Source organism: Eleginops maclovinus, chromosome 2, assembly GCF_036324505.1.
Source record: "Eleginops maclovinus isolate JMC-PN-2008 ecotype Puerto Natales chromosome 2, JC_Emac_rtc_rv5, whole genome shotgun sequence".
In the NCBI taxonomy this organism is placed as follows: Eukaryota; Metazoa; Chordata; class Actinopteri; order Perciformes; family Eleginopidae; genus Eleginops; species Eleginops maclovinus.
Window position 1 is genome coordinate 12298344 of NC_086350.1, and position 20543 is coordinate 12318886.

The window sequence follows — 20543 nt, forward strand, 5'->3', positions numbered from 1 at the left end:
AGTTTAGTCATGGAAGATTTTCCCAGCACTCTTTGACAAGAAACAGCTAGAGGCAGGTGCTCTAAACTCGCTTTGTGCCCAGCATGCATCATGGTTGATCTACACATTGACTATGCATCAGTGAACTTGACTAACCTCGGTTGAGGCAGACACTGTAAACCAAAACAAATGCTACGATGAGTCACTCATCACATCCTTTACCCATGGGACATTAAGATGTCCTGTGATGAAACATGGCATCAACAACACTCTGCATCCTCATCTTACTAAAAAACATTCTGTCTCACAACAGTTTGGACAACCAGCTCATGCATTAATGCATAGACCAAATCTGCTTAAGACCCTACGAGCAATAACATCTCATCTCAATTTTGCAATGCAATGACAGAAACAAACGTACACGGTGTACCCAACAGTCTCATTTGCCTTTTTAATCTTACATCACTTAATGTCCTGACTTCTGGCAATCTGGTTACAAGACAACACAGAAACTAATACCCCGAGGCTTATCATTCTGGGTCTTCCACTCCATGTGTTCCCTCTCCAAGCATAATGGCCTCTTCTGCACTGTTTTTAAATTCTGTCATGTTGACAGAATCCCAGAGAAAGATGTGACTGTTTTGGTCAGACAAAGATAAGATGTTGTTTCAGACTTTAAAAACATTGTTACTATCATGAAAATCGAGAGCCAGTTCTCCGCTTAACAGCAAATGAGTCATGGAACAAACCGTTCTCTTTTCTTGGCTGTTTCTCACGAGCAACACTATTCAGATATGAAAGCTACAGCTAAAATATCACTCTTGCAATATACTTGCAGTTGAAAAAAGAGGGATACCGTTTATGTCTTATTCAAGGCTTTTGCAAAACAAGTAAGGATTATGAGACCTAGATTTGTAACATAACATAAAGCAATATGTGTAGGCAATTCTGCAATGGCAGAATAATAATGTAAATGTGGCTCATTAGGGGTTACACATGCAGAAACAGTATGCGTGTATTGGTCTGATGTCCCTAAGGGAGATACCCAGCTGACCTACTTTTGGTGAGCAAAATTCTTTACATGTCAAATGGCATGGGCTTCATTCTGCCTAGTATAAAAGATCTGAAAGGGATATAAAAGAACCTTGAACAACACAGGCAAAGCTCGAATCAGCAACAACTAGAGATGTTGGCCAGCATCCATGCACCATTATGCAATCAGTAAATATTTACTCTGCATTTACTGGGCTAGGCAGCCATTTGATGACTGATGAATGTTGTAGAACCTATTTACAACTGATGGCTAACTTTGTGCTGCAGCTGAGGCAAAGAAAGGCTTACAGTAACATTCTCCTGATCCACTTAGCCAGCTGCATACAAGCCCTCTCCTGGGCTGCACTGCAGACAAATAGGATACATTGAAGAGCGTAACGTGTTATATTCACTGACAAGGCAATCCTTTAGCATGCATGAGAGGGACTGTTTTTTTCTAGACTGTGCTGAGTAAGGGGCAAGTATAAGGTTTCGTTTTGGCAGGGTGTACAAACAGATGCAAGTAGCATGACAGTGGGTGAGATCACGCTTATTAGGAGGGACACAGATACAATCAAAAGATTAGAGGATACATACAGAATAGAAGTACAGCCTGTAAGCAGGTTCCTCGTCCTTATCCACCCCTGACATACTTTTGCAGCCCACTTCAGGCAACCTGTTCCCCCTCTCCAGCACTGCCACTTGTGAAAGGTGACATCGTCATCTGACAGCAGGACCAAAATAGATTCCCACTGTGTAGTCCACACTGCTATAGCAACTTGCCCAGCTGTGTCAACTCCTCTCCCAGTAGCGATTGAGACAGACAAGTGATCAGCAGTCTGCCAGTCCTGTCCTTCACTTTGACTATGTCTGTAATCTAGCCTGAGCCCTCAGTGCTCTGCTGAGTTAGCAGCCACTTCTTAGGCCATACTCTCTGCCTGCTGCCGTCTATCTGCCTGTAACTCTCCACTGCATGTAGCTTCCTATATTTACAGCTTCTCTCCTCTGCTTTCCCTGCTCTCTCTCTCTCTCTCTCCCTCTCCCCTTTTCAAATCTCTCACTCTCCTTCTGCCACAACACTGTGCAGTCATGTGCACACAGAAGGCCTGCCGCTCTACCCCCCATCCTGTGTTGCCAGTGATGAGAGCTATAGCTGCAGGCTCAGAGGCAGTGTGTGCATTAGCCACACAGGGTGATGCTCTGGATATGATTAGACTCGGCGTCCGATGATTCATAGGCTGCTTAGGGACAACACGCAGAATCCCACATGGTTTGGCTGCCAGCTAATTATAAAAACTTTACAAAGTCTTTGGAAAGAAGTTAGTGGTGATGTGACAGTTTCATACAGCATAACTATCCCCTGGTGTGTATCCTTCTTCTCACAAGTCGCACAGGGCCATCTATGATCATTCAATTAAAATGCCTAACTGGGTTCTACTAGCAGAAAAATGCCAGGACCACCAGGGCGGACACCACACCTGCGGCAGGTAAGGTCACCCTAATATGCTCTACTCCTGCTATAACTTCCATTTTGCTGAATCCTAGTATACAACACTTTAGCTCTAGCTAGCTAGAATGTCCTCGGAAGTATAGACCGTATTTCAGCAGTTAGCAACACGTTTCTATGTCAAAACGTACCTTAAGGGCGGATATAGATGCATTCTTGTTTTTTCCTCCTCCATGCGATGATCCGGAGCTGTTGCTACCAGACCTCTCCCTCCCGTCCCCACCTTGGCTGTTTCTCGGGCCGAGACGGTGCTGCCCAGCGCCACGCCGTCGTCCGTCATGGCGGTTGTCTTTGGACATCGACCTGCGGTATGTTCAACGCTCAGTCGGGGGGAAAACAAGTCTACGGTCAAGATTTCCTTGTTGTCAGAGTTGATGGAAAAAACATGTCAGCTAAAAACATGACAGTGGGGAGGACAACCTAACAATAAAAGCAGGAAGTCTGTTAAATTGACATGTTTGATTGACGATGGGATCATCCAATAGATCTCAAGAATATCGTCAGAATCATTGCCGTTGGTCACAATATATACTCCAGCCAATCACGTACGGAATAGTTCGGGTCAAGGGCGGGACTTCTATCTCTCTACCATGGCAACCATATGATCGGGCGGGACGTTTGGTTGAGTCCTCAGTCAGACAAGCAAACAGCGGAAAATCAGAAGAGCAGTAAACCTGCCTTCAAAATAAAAACCTAACACATAGACCTGATTTAGGCAATCTAGGGTGTTTCCGTGTGTTGGTTATATTTCTCTTTGTGGTCTATTTGTATTTATTTCACTTACTATTTGCAAAGTGTCTATTTTTGCTCAGTTTAGCTGTATGTTTATCTTGCTGTAGATGTTTAAAAGATCTTCTCTTCCTCCTCTAGCCCTACAGGTCTGTAATAGGCTAGAACAACAATCTTTTTGTAAGAGTAAGGAGTTACGTCTTGTGGCCTATATCAAGTTATCTGAGATCATGATGGTCTTTGTTGTTCTTTAAAGTACAATTGTGGCTGGAGTTTTGAACGTTTTTTGAAAAAAGATAGGACCTGGGCCAGGAACTAATTATTTTAGAGCTAGAACAAGATGCTAAGGAAAAGCACGTGTATATCAATTTACCAACTTTAATATGTTTTCAGTTGCGCGTAAAGAGTTGTATTTCGGAAACGAACTAATCACTCATAGCTAATAGCTTGGTTTACGCGCATTGATCCCAAATAGTACGATGCGCAGAATATAAACCTTTATTTTGAAATGTGTGCCCGGAAGCAGACATCTCCTCTGTAAAATAACCCTGGTTTTGTCTATTTGGACTTTTCACGGTAATGACAACAGCTCCAAAATTATTTTCAGCTCTGTCGCAGTTACCAACTGGCTTGTGTACACCTTGAACTATGTGTACATATGTTTGGTTAACGCGGTATATTTCGTCTCTGATTGTCCCTGTATATCTGTTGCCTCATTCTCTCCTACACATCACCGTACACATTAAGAATGGAGAGGAATTAAACTAGGCTACTGTAGATAAGAACTAGTAGTTCTACCAGTCTTAATGCCGGTTTCCCACCCTCTTACTTCGCTGAATACGCATTTGTTTCTGCTAGATTAAACAGGTTTGATCAGAACAAGAGGCTCACACACAAAGTTGACTCTGTTTGTATGAACCTCCACCAGCTGACCGCAAGGTCGCACACTTGCATTATAGGAAACATAGCATAGCAATTTTTTTCCTGTTCATTTATAATTGTAAGAACACTACCTGGAAACTAATTATTAGCGCGTTGTTGTGTTTTCAATCTATTCACACATTATTGTTAAATAATATTGATAACCTCATCAATAGATGGCATCCTTTGCTTTGCTGGGACTGCTGGTACTTCAGTTTGGATTTGGACAAAGCTCTCTTAAACATCTCCATGAAGATCATTATATTGGCCAGCAGCACAACCCTGAACATGACATGAACGTCCTGCTGGGAGAGGTTTCTAAATATTTTTCTACTTATTTTCGTACACTCTTGAAACAATTTCGTATCTGCTCACTAACTGCTCACTTACCTTTCGACTCATTTCATACACTTCTAGGACACTGAGGAGATACAGAAACTTAGCCCAGCAGAACAGAACAAAAAAATGTTGGAAATTGTGAAGCGGATTGATACAAATGCTGACAATGTGCTGAATCCAGGTACATCTATGTCTCTCTTAACATTTGAAAAGCAAGCCAAGATAAGAAAAAGCTATGAAAGTTCATGCCAGGTCTTCTGTGTTTTTATCACCAGAGGAGATAACACTATGGATTCAACACGTCTATAGAAAATATGCTCTAGATGATGCAAAGGAGCGGTTCCCTGAGTTTGACACTGACAAAGATGGTGTTGTAGCCTGGGAGGAATACAACAGTGTTGCTCATGACCAGCTCATTAGTTTTGATGACAGCACTGTTCTGCAGGACCCAGAGCAAGAGTCTCTAAGACATGTATGTGTAGTTTTATTGTCCTGTTAATAATCACATTAAAGCACAATCAGGTTTATCCATAATACTTAAACATATGCACATATCCCCATTAGCTCCACTTGAAGGAGAGGAGGCGCTTTGACTTTGCTGATGTGGACGGTACACCCGGGCTTAATGTGACAGAATTTCTTGCCTTCACCCATCCCTCTGAAGTGGATCACATGGCCGTAAGATGAGTTTACCTGCATCACCTGATATGATAATGCATTTTCCCACCCATTACAAGAGTTGTTAATTTTTCCTTTAACATTTTAATAATGTATCTTTTTTCCTAATAGGATTTTGCGATTGAAGATGTGTTGAGTGAATATGACACAGATAAAGATGGACTCATCAGTCTGAGTGAATTCATTGGAGATATTCGACATGATGGTAAGACTGCAGAGATTTTTTGAAAGAGAATGATATGTTTGTTGTTTTCTCTGGCCAATCATAATCCCAGTGCAATATAAACACTTCATTTTTAAGTTACTTTTTTTTTTATCAGAGGATTCCCCTTCACAGTGGGAGATAGAAGAAACAGTGCGGTTTAAAGACCTCTATGATCAAGATAAGGATGGCAAGTTGAACCGAGACGAGCAGCTTCGCTGGGTTGCACCTAACAGCTACGGCTCAGCAAGAGAAGAGGTAACTCTCAACTGTTCAAAAATATTCACAGATTCTGATTGCATAATAGATAAACATTGATACAACATTTAAATACATAGCAAATAATGCTCGTGTGTCTACTGCTTGATAGGATTATATATAATTTATTTTGTCCTCATGTCATCAACAGGCTCTACACCTCATTAAGGAAGTGGATCAAAATGGAGATGGACAGATTTCAGAAGCAGAAGTTCTGAGAAATCAAGAAATATTCATGAACAGTGAAGTGACAGATTATGGCAGACAGCTGCATGTTTTACACGATGAACTATAATTGAATGTTCTTGTTTTGTTTTTTAAATGAAGGTGTTATGTGGTTTATTTCCGGTACTGACACTAGTCATGGAATTTACGCCATTGTAGATCTTACCCGTCTTACTGGACAAAATAACAGGAAAAACACATATTACAACACAAGTTGAATACATCACTGAGACAAGTTGCACATCTCTAGAATGTTTCAGGAAAATCTAAACATCAGAAGCTTCACAACATACAGTATAATGTGTTGCAGGGCTTTTATATTGTAATGTATTATACAGTAAGCTATTCCTGTTATTTTGCCTGTTATAAATGCACATATTTCTGATAAACAGGGAGTTTTAACTGATAATCTGATTGTAACCACTTTTTAAAGTCAACACTTTTAAGTTTGTTTCAATTACAATAATGCAAGTGGTTTGTTGAATTGGCTGTGTATTATTAGTTTTCCTTTCAGATGTGTCAAAAGTGAACTGACACCAATATCAGTCCAGCTGCAGTTCATGCTAATGTGTTGCAACTCTTCCTCATTTGAATCAAATGAGCGAGCTAGTAAGGTTTGCCGTTTGAATGCTGGTTTCCTGCATGTGTCATGATCTGTTTCACTTGCATCGAGCAACAGCCAGTGACACTGTCAAGCTTTATGAAGTGAGTAAAGTGGATTCTCCAACAAGGACTTTTTTTTACTACTGCCAAGATGACAGTACATTTTAAAGATGCCTTCTGGGTGAGTTAGTGTGATGATAATATTCCATACTTTGTTATGTTTATCTGAAGTGCTCAAGTTGACCAGGAGTCTTTACTAAGCTTTGAAGTTAGGGTTGATGTATTTCGATATGTTCACTGGAGTTTCAGGGTTATATCTTTTCCACTTCTACCGTGTTAAGGTTTAGTCATTTAGTCTAGAGAGTGTTCACGGAACAATATACTTGCAATCTTATACCAAATCTGAAGCCATTTTTTAACCACAGTAAGGTTAGCGCTCTATCCTATCTTTAGACTTTTAACCTACTTTGCTTACTTTACTTATTCTAATTTTGAAAGTAACTGAATGGGTACTGATTCTCTACTTTTATTAAAAACACATTCTTGCTAAACCAAACATTCATTTCTATCTCTGGGTTGTGTGCAATGTGTAACTATAAACCAGGGGTGTCCCACAAACCAAACAGCTCTTTCTCAGAACAACCTTTTGAAATAGTGTTTTAGTGGTAACCCTGACTATACTGTATAATTATTAAGGGTTTCCTGTTACTTTTGTGTAATTATTCTCCCTTATTAGCCTCTGACTGCCTTTTCAGAACTGCACAGAGCAACAATGCAACAGACCAGAATTCAAAATGTGCATGTAACAAACACAGTATATTCATTTCCAACTGTAACATTATTTAAGCAGAGCATCAGGTACTGGCCTGTCAGAAACAAAAGTCTTCAGTTTACATTGTCAAGTCCTGATCTTCCCTTTTATTTGTATGCTGCTATCAGTAGTCTAACATCCACTGTTACAACAATATACATGCAAATAAGAACTTACAAATTTACATTTCATTACTGAAATGTAATATGAGTACTAGGTTTTTTAGTTACTTATCCATCTTGGCTGCTCTTTATTCAAACCCCAGCAACCGCATGTTACCATTGCAATTCTTGACTATACCACCAAAATACCTCAAAGTGGAAAATCTCAAACGTCATCATGAGGAAACTTGCGGTAGAGAAGGTTTAAATCTTTAACAATTGCACAAAGTGGAGGATTTTATACTTTAAATGAGCAATGAAGAAAATTAAATTTTCTTTTCAAACAACGGTTTTTATTACCATAATTTCTTTATTTTTACCTTTATTCCAAACTCTTACATTATGTGTGTTTTTCCCCATTTTCCTCTATCACTGAAAGTGTAAGCATTATGTTTTCTATGGTTCCAGGGAGTGGACTTCATCAGTGATGTTGGGTATGAGATGATAAGTCAGAGACTAAATGATGGTCGACGGACATGCAAGGACATGGAGGAGCTCTTGAAAATGAGGTGTGTTCAAACATTTCTGAGGTATTGTACTTGGTGAATCATTAAAGTAACATCACCGAAATGTGGTTCAGCTTAACTATGGTTTTGTCCATGTAGGGCATCAGCAGAGGAGAAATATGGCAAGGAACTGGTCACAATTGCACGCAAAGCTGGTGGTTTATATGAGATCTGGTAGGTGTGTGTGCATTTAAGCACTGCTATATTCATAGATACACATTGCAGAAAAACGTTCCTGAAAAATGCATTAACTTTCTGCCTCATTTTGTTTTCACAGCACTTTGAGAAAATCTTTTGATGAAATGAAAACACGTAAGAGCAGAATATATTTCCCTTATTATTTTTTCCAATCCACCTCATATATTTCTGTGTTTCAACTTGAAGGTTTCGTGTTTTTCAGAAATGGAAAATATAGGGAACTTGCACATTCAGCTTTCTGGTTTACTAAAGGACGAGGTGAAGAGAATGGAGCAGTTCAGAGAGAGGCAGAAAGAACAGCGGAAAAAGGTACCAACCTCATTTTTTCTCTCCTGCATGCAGAGGAAGTCTAAAAAAAAAGTTGCCTCAAGTGTGGTCTCTGATGATGACAATGCTGTATTGTTAGTAACATTAAGTTCTTCACTTTTTAGTATGAAGTCATCATGGACAAGGTGCAGAAGACAAAAATCTCCCTCTACAAGAAAACAATAGATGTAAGGTCAATTTATATTATTATTTTGTATGACGTTTGGTTACAATTATAGAGAGATGCGTTTATACTGTATTATAAGAACAAGGAATGTGATTTCTGACAAGACCTCAGCAGAGAGGTATTGCTGTTTATATTTTGGATGTACTACTAAGAAGATGATGTTTTTCCAAAATAATAGGTAGATGCCAGTCACAACACATTGGTTATAGGCAAATGATTTTACACTTCTCCCTACTCAAAAGAAGGAAGTGAACTCTTTCTTGAATCACTTTGCTTAGTTCATATAGATACATAACAGCATTTTCTTGACTGTACTTACCCCACAAGCCACTCCTTTTCCTGTCAAGGCTTCATTGAACCAAGTGTTATTGTTTTCTATGGTTTCTGTTCTGTTTCCCCTAGTCTAAAAAATCCTATGATCAGCGCTGCAAGGAGGCAGATGAGGCCGAGCTCACAGCTGAGAAAATGGGCAACACTCCCACAGCCACTCCCAAACAGATCGAGAAGGTAAATCTGTCATTACACGTCCAGTGCACTGGTTTTTACTTGAGCCATGAAAATATAGGCCTGACTTTCTGAAAGCATTGGTGCTGTTTCCTGTCTTTCAAAATACATTACACCAATATATCTTCGTCTCTAGACATGTTTTAAGATATGTAAAACTACTCTGCTTTGAATCATAATCTGATTGTTTCTTCCACAACATGTAGAATCAGAAAAAGAGAAATAAGGAAATCGTATTGTATCTATAACACAGCAGTATGCGCAAGCTCTTTATTCTCATCGTAAGTGTCCTTTGAGAGTTTATGCGGCAGCTCATTAACAATGAATATTAACTAATGGCAATATTGGATGTAAATATATTTTATTTTTTTACAATGAAAAATAATGAATATCCAAAATCACTTGCTGTGGTTGGAAACCAGGGAAATATTTTTTTCAAGCTGCTGTTATCTACAGTTGTTTTACAACACTGATAGATTGGAAAATATCATCTTTGCCTATGACTACATTATTAAATATAGTAATGCATAAGCTGTGACTGTCTATCAAAGCTCTGACGCAACAAACTATGTTTCCTTGTATTGAGAAAACTACATGTCTTCACATATAAAGACAACGCGTCATTTTGTATCAACTTTATTTTTCAGATGAACAATAAATCTAGACAATGCAGGGAAGCTGCAGGAGATGCTGGTAAGTTGATATGTCGAGTGAGATGCTGTCGAACAAAGCCGCTATGGTTTACCAGAAACATATTTATGAAAATCGTGGTTGCATGAACTTCCCTTTTACTCAGGAGGTCAAAGGTACACTTGCAATTTTATCAAACCTCAGAGGTATTAAAGTATGATCTATATATCTATTTATAGTTATTCATTGTTTTTCTTCACAATAAATATGTTCTTGTCTTAAGAGAAACAGTACATGACAAACATTGAACAGCTTGACAAGACTCGACTGGAGTGGGATACAACACACATCAACACATGTGAGGTTGGTATAGCACTACAATCTGAATTTCTCCTATCACTTTATTAATTAAGTGGGGAATGTACTCAAATTCCCCTCCTAATAAATAAAGCTTGGTGCATTTCGAAATGTGCAGACTTAGACCAAGATTGGCAATAGTCCAGGCCTGTTTGGTCAATGAGGATGTGCAGCAGTACTTCCTATAAGCAAACTAGAAGGTGAGTCACCAATCTGCAAAATAGTTTCCCGGGGAACAAAGTCTTCCTACATGTGATAACATCAACAGAGCTTTGTCAGCCATCAAACTACTTTAATCATTCAAAAAGGTCAATAGTAGGAGGCACAGGCACACGATAAACCAGTAAACCAAAGGACATACATTTAAAACAATACATAAAGTAAAACGTTTAAACCATGAAAGCCATGACCCTTTAAGTTGGGCAGTTCACACAGTGACTAAAGTTGCTGGTTGCTTTTGTTGTGCAGGAAGTCAGCAGTTGCATCATTATAGTCATAAAGTACTGTGTTGTGAATGTGCTGTGCTGGAATAATTTGCACCCTTTTGCAGGTGTTTGAGCAGCAGGAAGAAGACCGCATCAGTGTACTGAGGAACGCTCTGTGGGTGCACTGTAACCATTTATCAATGCAGTGTGTGAAAGATGATGAGGTGTGGTTACCTCACATCTAAATAGGATAGACTTTCAGTTATTCCTTCCCATATTGTGTACTATGTATTTAAATGAACTCTAGACAAACTGCTCTTTCAGTGTTACGATAACGTGCGGACTGCACTGGAAAGTTGTGACATCATCGCAGACAACAGCTGCTTTGTGGAGATGAAACGCACTGGGTCGACCCCCTCAGGTAAGATCATCCTGATATGGATTTGAATAAATTCCATTTTGGAAATTTTAATATTATCTCTCAGTTTCTGCCTGAACGTACAACAGAATGTTCAAACGTTTGGACACAGATAATGGATTGTGTGTAAAAGGGCAATCCACATGAAGCATTAGTATTTTATTTATTTTATTTTTTTATTTTTCTTCCACAGAACCTATTGAATACCAAAATTACTACGAGAGGGAAAATACAGGAGACAAAAACGGCACTGCTGGATTCGTAGGGGTGATAAAAAGGTCTGAAATAACTCCAAATGAGTTGTGATGATAGAAAATGAAGATGGTTATTTCTAAATAATTTGTGTATATTTCTTACCGAGCACTTTCCCCAATTTGTAGGTTTTCAAATCTTTTGCAGTCAAACTGTTCCAGTGGCTCCAAAATAAGCATCAATGAACATACTGGTAAAGTTTAAAGTCATTCAAATAACACCGTCATTTCAAAATGATGACAGATTGTGAAACCAGCAAGATCATGGCAACACAGGGCGTGGAAGAACTATAAGTTTCATAATGTAGTTCTAATTCTTAACACTATGATTTGCAACCAGGGGTCCTTGTAATACCAGGTGGAATGCGCACACCAAAGTGCTTCTCAGTTTATTCACTGGTTTGAGAATAAAGTTGCTTTTCACAGTGAGTAAACCAGTAATGATTAGGTCTTAAATCTTGTTAAACTCCTCAGCAGAAACCACGGATGGAATATACGCCTCCATTCCTGAAAGTCAGGTGACCCAGCTGAGCAGTGAGGGGTACAAGGTCGTGTACGACTATGAGGCACAGGTCAGCTTCTACATGAGACACATTCAAATGTAATGATTCTTCTTCAATTTAAGGGATATCTGTTTATTGAATGTTTGTGTCTTTGTTCAGGGGAACGATGAGCTTTCTGTGTCTGTCGGGGACGTGGTGGTTGTCATAGATCAAGGTGAAGATGGCTGGTGGAGAGTGAAAAGGAATGGAGTTACTGGATTGGTCCCAGGCACTTATCTTGCTAAAGAATAAGTTTACTTGAAGCTACATGAAGGATTTTAAGACTTTTACATTTCCTCATGTTTTAAATTGATAAAGGCCTTGTGTTTTCAAATAATGTTTATGTTTGATCTTATCGGTTCTTCTTTGTTTTGCAAGCATCATTTAAATAAGGAAACCCTGAGAGGCAAGTGAGAAAGAAGTAAATGGCGATTCATTTGCTAAGTCTGATCCAAAAAACGTTTCTCCCCTGTGTTTATAACTCAAGAACTAGTGAGGAAATGTTTTTTTGAAGGGTAATCTTTCTTTGTTGCAAAAAGGTTTTTCTGGGAAACAGATGTCAGCATAATTATTAAGTGTTTATTGAAAGTCAAAATACATGTTGAATATATTGTGTTTTAGCAAGTTAAGTATCATCGTGTGTTTCTTGGCTGGAAATTAACTTTCCAGCCAAGAAACTGGCTCAAATCAGGTACCTTTAATATGGTAGTGGTGCACTTCAGCCTCTTGTCGTCAGAATTAGTATTAAAATACAAAACAAAGAAAGGGTATATAGTTTGGAAAAATTATCGTGTGAAAACCTTTTTTATAGGTGGATCAAATAAAATGTTAAACTTGGAAAGGGTATATTTGCAAAACCTGTTTCTGCTCTTAAGTCACACACATTGTAAATCAGACCTAAAAGAAAATAGTTATTTTTACTTGTCTCTCAGGGTTTCCAAATTAAAGCCTCTATGCTAGTTTTTCTTACAAACTTCCATGTGTTTGGATCATTTGAATCATCACATTAAATCCTACAGAAAGGAAATGTCACATAAAGCCTCGTGAGACTGTGTTGAAGGATGAATTATTTATTGCTATGGCACATATTCATATTACTTTGCCCTTACTGCTGGTCTGTTGAGTGCCCGTCATACTAAGGACAGCTGGAGATTAAGTGATCCTTGGCACAAGGTCACTGCACTTAGTTTATTAATATACTGTGGTATTATCTGTGGTATTACTGTGCTAGATATTAGGCAGTATGTTTGATTTCTCTTGTTGGCATGTATATTATTATTATTATTTTTTCTATTCTGAAGATAAAATGTTGAAAACAGAATTGTATTTGTATTTATTCAATATGAAAGAAACATCTACTTTTTATACATGGTCAACATTGATTTAAGTCTGAGCTAAACAAGAAAAACTATTTGGCATTATTCCTTTATTTTTTTGCAGATAAGTTTCATTTGGATTAGAACAGCATTAGACCAAAACTATCCTCATAAAACAACTGAATGCAACAAGGCACTAATGTTGGATCAAGTGGCTAAGTTGTTAGCTCTCTTTGGTTATAAGGTATCTGGTTACACTGCAATGGGTGATAACAACAGATGTTCCAAAAGCTGATACAACTTAATTTAGTGATGTAAGCTATGATATAATATGCATGTGTGTTATATTTATAGCCCAGTGTAACCTAGAATATCATTTGAAGACATAAAGTTACAAAACATAAAAGATTAAACTTGGACCAAAACGTCACTAAATAAGGGGAATCTCTTCTGCCCTTCCGTCATGGGAAACCCCTGAACTTTGATCTTTCCTGGGACCAAGTTGACTCATTCTTCTAATGAAAGCAGCCAGTTAATTAGTCTTGACAGAAAGAAAAAAAAAACATTTGGTTTAGCAATTTCTTATCTTTGTAAATATTTGAAATTATTTCAGAAAAATACATCAGTAAATTCACATCTCATTTCCAACTTTTCAAACATTTTATTAACATTCTTGAGGCTCGCTATTGTTAAATATCAGCAAATCAAATTCTAAAATTACCTTCAGTGGGCTGTGGAGAAAGAAAAAAACAACAGCTGTAGGACAAAGCGTAACTTGAGTTAAGAAGGCATTACTAAAAATGCCAAATGCTGATGGGCAAAGCCATTAAGCTACATGCACACATTTGTCACTGACTTGGGCTGTTGTGATCTTTTCTAGACAGAAAACTGCTGGTGCAAGTTGAGGTTTCAACTAAACTGAGCTGTAATAGTAGTAGTAGACGTAAAACAGTAGTAGCAGTAGTAATAGTGGGGGTAAACGGTAAAACTCATTTAATTCATACGTCATTGAAGTACAGGATAGGTTTCAATATAAAATATTCTAAGCCATAAACATAGTGCAAACTAACATGAGGAAATTACCCTGTCCACATTTTACTCCATACATTGTTTACAATAAATGTGTTATGCCATTGTGCCATCCTCAGAGCAACAGAATGCTTTCTACATATCCTTTACATTGACCATTAAACAATTTGGTGTATAGCTTTTTTTGGAAAAACAGGTAAAATATGTAACAGTGTGGTTGGTGATTAGGGTTAGTTTTGTAATAGATTGTATGCTGTTACCAAAGAAACATGTTCATTCGGAAGGTGATTGTTATAGAGAGAAATGTGTTTTCCTTCATGCATAGGTGCCGCCTGTAATCAGCAGCTCATACGCAGGATCTCTGCTTCTGCGGCACAGCACGACACAGGCACACAACATCCCCAGCATCTAGAAGCAAGAGAAAGATAACGTATTAGGGTTTACAAATCTTTCTTTTGGCTTTTTAAACAAGTTCCAACCCCTTCAGAAATGTTACGGGCTAGTGGAGTCTCACTGTAGTTGTGTTACTCAAGCTACTTTGTTTGGAATTAAGAATCTAAACCCCAATAGTGAGACGAAAAACCAAAACAGCTGAATAAGAAATTGTCAAACATTTTTGGGAAATCCTGTGGTCCTGCCGAGAGATGGATCAATTCCACTCATGTTTGAATGGTCAATATGTAGATGGATTCAGGAGACTGACAGCTTAGTATGGACAAAAACAAGAAGGAAATAAGCTTTATGCTAAGCTAATTTTAGGCATTGGCTGTAGCCTTATATCATTCAAAGGTAATATCGATCTTCTCAGGCAAGTAAAATGATTCATGTTTTGTTTTTTTATAATACTGAAAGTATATTTGTTATACAGTTAAACACAATGAGAATGCTGCTGACATTAATCAAATATGTGTACCACTTCACCTGGGAGCCTTTTGCTCAAGATCCAATAGATTTAAATCAATATGGAAACGGTCCAGTTAATAAAGACACGGATTCTACAGAGAGCAGGCGAAGCCAAACAAAATAAGGTATCTTGATTAAAGTTACCTGGATAGGTAGCGAATGTCAGAGCAGTCCAGATGACATACATCATAATCTCCTCCATCTTCTTCACAACCAGAGCTTCACATCCCTACACACACAGAATATGTTCAAACAAACAAAACTGACACCTCTTAAAAGTAAGAGTGTTTGGTATGAAAAACAAATTGACAAATCTAAAGGTTGTTTTACATCTTGGTAGAGATCTTCATGACGAGTGAGGGACCCCGTGCAGCTTACAACGTTATTTTTGCAACAGCTGATGGGTACGCTGTTGTTTTTGGATTCTTTATACCACTGTGTATTCTGCCAGTCGGAGTAATTGTGGATGCCACAACACTGAAGCTGTAATGATGCAATCAATGAAAAGATTACAGTCAACTACTGTTCTACTTAGGATAAGACTAAAAGAAATATAACAATAGTGTCATTTTATGCGACTCACCTGTCTCTGAATGTAATCGATGGCACGGCTCTGGGCATTGCTGTTGGTGCCATTGTACTCATCATACACTTTGTTGATAGAAACATTAACTTCATTTTCAACCTGCCAATGGTAAAGAAGGGTGAGACATTTGATGACACATCTCACATAATTGTAAAAAAATTATCCATGGTTGACAGTTTGCTGCCCTAATGGGTGGATCTTTTAAAAGCAGTCTATTTAGCTGGAAGACCTACAGGGTTACAAGTTAGCTTTAAATAAAGCCAAAAAAAAACCAAACATGTGCTGTATTGCTTTTTTACTTTCTCACCTTTGCTCTGTAAACATATCCGAGAACCACCACTGCCACTTCCGTCAAGAAAACCAGCAGGAGAATGACAACAAACTGTGGATTGAATTTCAAAATGTGAACAAGAGACACTTGCATGCATATAAGTAAAAAGGGGGTTGACATATCCTTTGGCATGTTCAAGTGAGAGAGAATACAACCACTAATAAACACAATAACACAAAGTCTTTGACATGTTTATGCCTTGTTCTAATGCGTCCCCTACTTTTATGTTCATTACATTTCAAATTTTGATTGATCCATTACTACTAAAATGCTTTATTAACCCAATCCATCATGCTAAACCCATGAACTAATTAACTGACCGTTGTAAGACCACAGTAGCTCTCTCTCACTGTAGCGCAGCATCCAATAAGCCCAATAATGAAAAGGAGGGCTCCAACTGCTATGATGGTCACTGCTGGTACGAGGGTGTACACATCTTCAAAGAAGTGATCGTAGTCATCAAAAGTAATGAAAACATAGGCTCCAACATAGCACAGGATACCAGCGGCAGCCTTAGGGTGAAATAAACATCAATATTTCATTAAGTGAATGGTTTCTGAATGCATATTGTTTGTTAGTCAAAATCTAACATTCAGCAGCATACCATAGGCCTGTATCTTTACAGATATGACACAAACAATTCTACTTCAGTACAAACTTGACATTTGTGTTCTTAACTTGAGTATTTCCACGTTATGCAAAACATTTGGATATGATTTTCCTAGAGGTATGTATATAAAATGAGGTCCACTTCAAAATGCTGCAACATCTACATGTAGCATGCATAATTTAAATATGCAAAGGTACAAGTAACTAAAGCTTTCCAATAAACATAGTACATTATTGCATCAAAAATGTAGTGTTGTTGAGTAAAATGTAAGTAAATGTAAATACTCAAGTAATGTTACTTTAAACTGTATGAGTAGCCTGGGACACTTTTATAAGTGTTTATTCAGCACTAACATTACATTTAATAACTGTAAAAAGTAGTGAAAGGTGCTCAAGTTAACATTCACTTGTTATGGTTAAATCATTAAACCTTAAAAATCGTTAAGGTTTAATGATTTAACAAAGGCCTCCTAGGTTAAACAAAGGTCTGCTGCCTCAGCTAGCCCAACAGCTGACTGCACTCACACATATGCTACCAGAGGTACAAACAGCTAACATTGCTACACACAGCTAGCGAGTGACGCATATTTAAAAAACCTCCACGTCATAAAAACCTCCAAACTCACCCAAAATATCAGGTTGAGAAAGACCAGGACGGTCTTTGACGACGTGATACCGCACTGCCCCATCTTCAGCATGGGCGTTGACAGCTGTACGTGTTGGAAATTACCGCAGGTTTCTAATCTGACATGTCCGGGGCAGCTGCACCTCTCATCCCAGCGCTGTGTCACTGGATCGGCCTGCGCCGGCGCGGAGACGCATGCAGTGCCACTGTTATCTTTATACATCCATGCGTGTCAGTCTATCGTGCTACCAACACAACCAGAAAAGCAATTTGAGGAAAAGTTATGTTCCTAAAAAGAGATGGGCTGACTCCAAACTTAATTTGACCAAGAATTAAAACAATAAAGTAGCACTATTGAGAACCTTATGAATCAGATTGCATCAAAACTGAGTGTGTATTTAACACTTACAACTGTATTTATATAATTTTTTGTTTTATAACTTTATATGTCTACACCCGATTGTTTTCTTTATATATATATATACAAAACCAATGTTTATATATGTTCATGAATAAATAAAGTAAGTGTATACAATAGTTTCATCTTGTCAAATGATAGCCAATGACATAATACTATTAAAGAAAAAGGTTTCTAACCCTTTGAGCTGGCAATTGGAGAAGTTCTACCACTTCTGACATCTAGTGTTGGAAAAATATAGTGCCATTTGCACCTGCTTTCCCTTGTGAATAACACATTTTAAGTATCAGTATCACCAATCGATCACTGGTCAGATTACATGAATTTGAAAATACATGTTATCCGTGTGTCACCGGATAGGCCTATAAGGTGATTTAAAGTTCAAAATAAAAGGAAAAACATATTTATCCTGAGTTATTCACTAAATATCAAAACCTACATATAACTTGAATAAATCATTGATAAACATAACTAACAAATATACATAGAACTTGATTATCATTAGACCCACCTGATTGAAGAACATTTACAAATGGAAATGTAGTCTAAAGATACTACCCCTTTTGGCCATTCAGTAAGGTAAAAGCAAAGACAAGCAGCCGCTTTTCTGTTTACTGGTTTCAGATAGAAAAACAAATGAGAAGAAGGTACACATACTGTTTGGACACTATTTATAATGTGCACATAGTTCAAATGATTACTTAAAGATTTTCAATACAATACAGTGACATTCCTCCTTTTCTTTTAAGGTAAACTTCTGATTTCTCTTAAAGTCTCTGTTCTTCACATTTTAAAATCCACATGGTTTGTAAAAAACAAACAGACATATAAAAGTGTATGTCTATCACTAGCTGCTACAGTAAAGTATTCTACTTTATAGCAGTAGAGAAGCTGAAATCAGCATGCGTACCAAACATCTTATCTCAGTGACTAAAGTGAGGTGCAAAATTGGTGTTGGGTTTCTGATGGTGCACATCATGTTTGCTAGGCCCTCCATAGATGCCGAACGGTATGAGGCGTGATGTGGACCAGGGGAAATCATAGCCACAGTGATCCTCAATCGAAACATAGACATGCACAACCATGAAGACCCATGTAGTCAGCAGGTGGCTTCTCAGGATCACAGGATTCAAAGTGGTCCAAAAGCCCACTGTGACCAACTCCCAGCCACCAAGGCACTGAGTGGCTAAAGCAAAGGGAGATGAGTATTTATGGTGGATTGCATGGAAAGTTGCATACAGCCAGTGGATCCGGTGATGGAGCAGGTGCCAGATGAAGTATTGGAAGTCAAATAGCAGGAGGTTGCTTATCACCCCAGCAATCAGCTCCAGCAGGGAGGGAGCTTGTTCCGGCAGATCAACAGGTGGCCTCCATGTCCACTGTGCCACTGATGCTGGGAGCACAAGAAACACATGGTTGTACATAGTGACCCCTGCACAGTGCAGCAGTGTAGAGGCTGTAGGACGACGGCTAGGTTGGATCTTGAATTGCTGGACCCAGGCCAACCTTTCTCCCAAGATGTCACAAACAAGAAAAGGAATGCACAAAACAAAGTAGGAGGACACAGTCAGAACAATGGGGAACAGAGGAGATCTCAAATATTCTGTGTAATTAAGTCTCATGCTATCCCATAGAGGCTGCAGCAAAGAATCGTGTCCTAGGCATTTTATCCAAATATTTACGCTGGTGTCGGCAACGCCCATCCTGAAGTAAAAATCACAAGGTGAATACCCTATTAATGTCTGAGGAATGTTGACGTTCCAGACAGAAACAGCAACGATGGGTAAAGACTTTGTCCCATCGGTGTCTGCTTTACTGTGTGCTATCAAGTGACAACATGGTGCAACATTGCAACAAATTATTCATACTCCCTGGGTGAACAGTAACGTATAGCTCCCCACATGATACATTTTTCAGTAAGGGAAGGATTATTAGAAAACCTTATTTTACTTTCTGAAGTCTTTTCTTAAGTTGAGTTTTTATTATTATCATTTTACACAGATACACACAATGGAATTATTGCATTTACACTCAGTTGCTTAAAAAGGAAAGATGTGAAAATGAAGACAAGAAAAGAGACACACAAATCACACTTAAAATAGCAACAGAAAAATAAACATTACACAAAATAGCCATCAAAATATATTATATTATTATATGTAGTTCCTACTTGGTTGTTCCAGTTAGAAGTACTAAGTATTGCAGTACATATTTTACTAGCACATATATTTTATCCAAATGAAGTATACAATCTGAACAATATTTAATGTCAAATATAAAAACATATTAAAATCAATGTACGAAAAAATAGGAAAGAAATGTTATGAACGCCATCACGCTTTAAGAATAATACGGCTTAATCACATGTTCATAGAACAGCTATTGTATATGTTCCATGGTGTAATTTTGTTTTCCAAGAACAAGAATGAACTTTGCACCTCCTTCTTTAAGCCAACATAATGTGTTAAGTCCTTAATCTGCTCAGCAAAAATAATAAATGTCTTTAAATATCTTGTAAAATAATTGAAAACTCCAGAGCAGCTAAATAGACCTAAAGGAACAAGACCTGTAGGGAGATCATGGGATTGTGGCAGTCTGATCGGTGCCACCGGTCTACCTGAACAGGCTGTCAGCGAACCAGACTCTGCCTGGATACATCTTATACACTTTATTTTGAATTCTAAACATTACCTTCTGTCCACAGATAGACCAGAACTAACCAAGTTAACGTTATTTTATCATATGGCCATTATTTAACCCTGCTGTACAAGCTGTGGAAGGGCTACCTGCAGCACAGGTTTTGAAAGATGTCATGTTATCTCAAAGACTGTGTGTGTGAAGTACATAGAGATTTGCAAATTACATTAAATATATTGATGGATCTTGATCATGGAGTTTCATTGCTGTCTTTACTGTGTAATTGTGTCGGTTTTTTCCAACAATTTGTCCTATTGTTT

General features: G+C 38.1%; 5 protein-coding genes across 11 annotated transcripts in view; 2 read left to right on the forward strand and 3 right to left on the reverse strand.

Moving 5' to 3' along the window:
• Positions 1-2966, reverse strand: part of scaper (S-phase cyclin A-associated protein in the ER) — a 55629-nt gene extending 52663 nt beyond the window's left edge. Inside the window, exon 1 of one of the 3 annotated variants that reach the window (XM_063903677.1) lies at positions 2650-2966. In XM_063903677.1, the coding sequence (XP_063759747.1) occupies positions 2650-2817 (168 nt within the window). In that variant the 5' untranslated portion in view covers positions 2818-2966. Of the gene's footprint in view, positions 1-1608; positions 1954-2649 lie in introns of those variants that run through there. The other 2 variants (XM_063903693.1, XM_063903685.1) reach the window with 2 other exon arrangements.
• rcn2 (reticulocalbin 2) lies at positions 2259-6279 on the forward strand. 2 transcript variants are annotated; one of them, XM_063903723.1, is made up of 8 exons: positions 2259-2826; positions 4345-4482; positions 4586-4688; positions 4783-4979; positions 5072-5185; positions 5297-5390; positions 5506-5645; positions 5797-6279. In XM_063903723.1, exons 1-8 carry the CDS (start codon positions 2797-2799, stop codon positions 5938-5940), a joined length of 960 nt encoding a protein of 319 aa, XP_063759793.1. In that variant the 5' UTR covers positions 2259-2796; the 3' UTR covers positions 5941-6279. The 2 variants fall into 2 exon arrangements, with proteins under 2 accessions (XP_063759793.1, XP_063759800.1); XM_063903730.1 differs by lacking the exon at positions 2259-2826 and adding an exon at positions 3753-3823.
• A 147-nt stretch (positions 6280-6426) lies between these two features.
• On the forward strand, positions 6427-13090 carry pstpip1a (proline-serine-threonine phosphatase interacting protein 1a). Of its 3 annotated transcripts, none has more exons than XM_063903703.1 (15): positions 6427-6654; positions 7854-7954; positions 8051-8125; positions 8229-8263; positions 8352-8458; positions 8581-8643; positions 9045-9149; positions 9794-9839; positions 10060-10139; positions 10684-10782; positions 10883-10979; positions 11170-11254; positions 11357-11421; positions 11702-11799; positions 11890-13090. In XM_063903703.1, exons 1-15 carry the CDS (start codon positions 6625-6627, stop codon positions 12019-12021), a joined length of 1218 nt encoding a protein of 405 aa, XP_063759773.1. In that variant the 5' UTR covers positions 6427-6624; the 3' UTR covers positions 12022-13090. The 3 variants fall into 3 exon arrangements, with proteins under 3 accessions (XP_063759773.1, XP_063759778.1, XP_063759783.1); XM_063903708.1 differs by having other exon boundaries at positions 11705-11799; XM_063903713.1 differs by having other exon boundaries at positions 6587-6654; positions 8062-8125.
• A 636-nt stretch (positions 13091-13726) lies between these two features.
• On the reverse strand, positions 13727-17397 carry tspan3a (tetraspanin 3a). 2 transcript variants are annotated; one of them, XM_063903749.1, is made up of 7 exons: positions 17170-17397; positions 16255-16446; positions 15911-15985; positions 15601-15702; positions 15348-15500; positions 15165-15246; positions 13727-14524 (listed from the first exon to the last, which is right to left on the reverse strand). In XM_063903749.1, the coding sequence occupies exons 1-7, from the start codon at positions 17389-17391 to the stop codon at positions 14430-14432; spliced, it is 921 nt and encodes a 306-aa protein (XP_063759819.1). In that variant the 5' UTR covers positions 17392-17397; the 3' UTR covers positions 13727-14429. The 2 variants fall into 2 exon arrangements, with proteins under 2 accessions (XP_063759819.1, XP_063759811.1); XM_063903741.1 differs by having other exon boundaries at positions 13727-15246.
• A 1112-nt stretch (positions 17398-18509) lies between these two features.
• Positions 18510-19208, reverse strand: ch25hl1.2 (cholesterol 25-hydroxylase like 1, tandem duplicate 2). Its single transcript, XM_063896452.1, has one exon. The coding sequence runs from the start codon at positions 19206-19208 to the stop codon at positions 18510-18512; it is 699 nt and encodes a 232-aa protein (XP_063752522.1).
• Positions 19209-20543: the final 1335 nt, after the last annotated feature.

Excerpts from the sequence above, each read along its gene's own strand:
- tspan3a (XM_063903741.1), bottom strand. The coding sequence starts at position 17,391 with ATGTATAAAGATAACAGTGGCACTGCATGCGTCTCCGCGCCGGCGCAG. Across the intron at positions 15,703-15,910 it reads GATATGTTTACAGAGCAAAG|GTTGAAAATGAAGTTAATGT; the intron begins GTGAGAAAGTAA and ends TACCATTGGCAG. Across the intron at positions 15,501-15,600 it reads TCGATTACATTCAGAGACAG|CTTCAGTGTTGTGGCATCCA; the intron begins GTGAGTCGCATA and ends GCATCATTACAG.
- ch25hl1.2 (XM_063896452.1), bottom strand. The coding sequence starts at position 19,208 with ATGAGACTTAATTACACAGAATATTTGAGATCTCCTCTGTTCCCCATT.
- rcn2 (XM_063903723.1), top strand. The coding sequence starts at position 2,797 with ATGGCGGTTGTCTTTGGACATCGACCTGCG. Across the intron at positions 4,689-4,782 it reads TGACAATGTGCTGAATCCAG|AGGAGATAACACTATGGATT; the intron begins GTACATCTATGT and ends TTTTATCACCAG. Across the intron at positions 4,980-5,071 it reads AGCAAGAGTCTCTAAGACAT|CTCCACTTGAAGGAGAGGAG; the intron begins GTATGTGTAGTT and ends TATCCCCATTAG.
- pstpip1a (XM_063903703.1), top strand. The coding sequence starts at position 6,625 with ATGACAGTACATTTTAAAGATGCCTTCTGG. Across the intron at positions 10,140-10,683 it reads CACACATCAACACATGTGAG|GTGTTTGAGCAGCAGGAAGA; the intron begins GTTGGTATAGCA and ends ACCCTTTTGCAG. Across the intron at positions 11,422-11,701 it reads AAGCATCAATGAACATACTG|CAGAAACCACGGATGGAATA; the intron begins GTAAAGTTTAAA and ends TAAACTCCTCAG.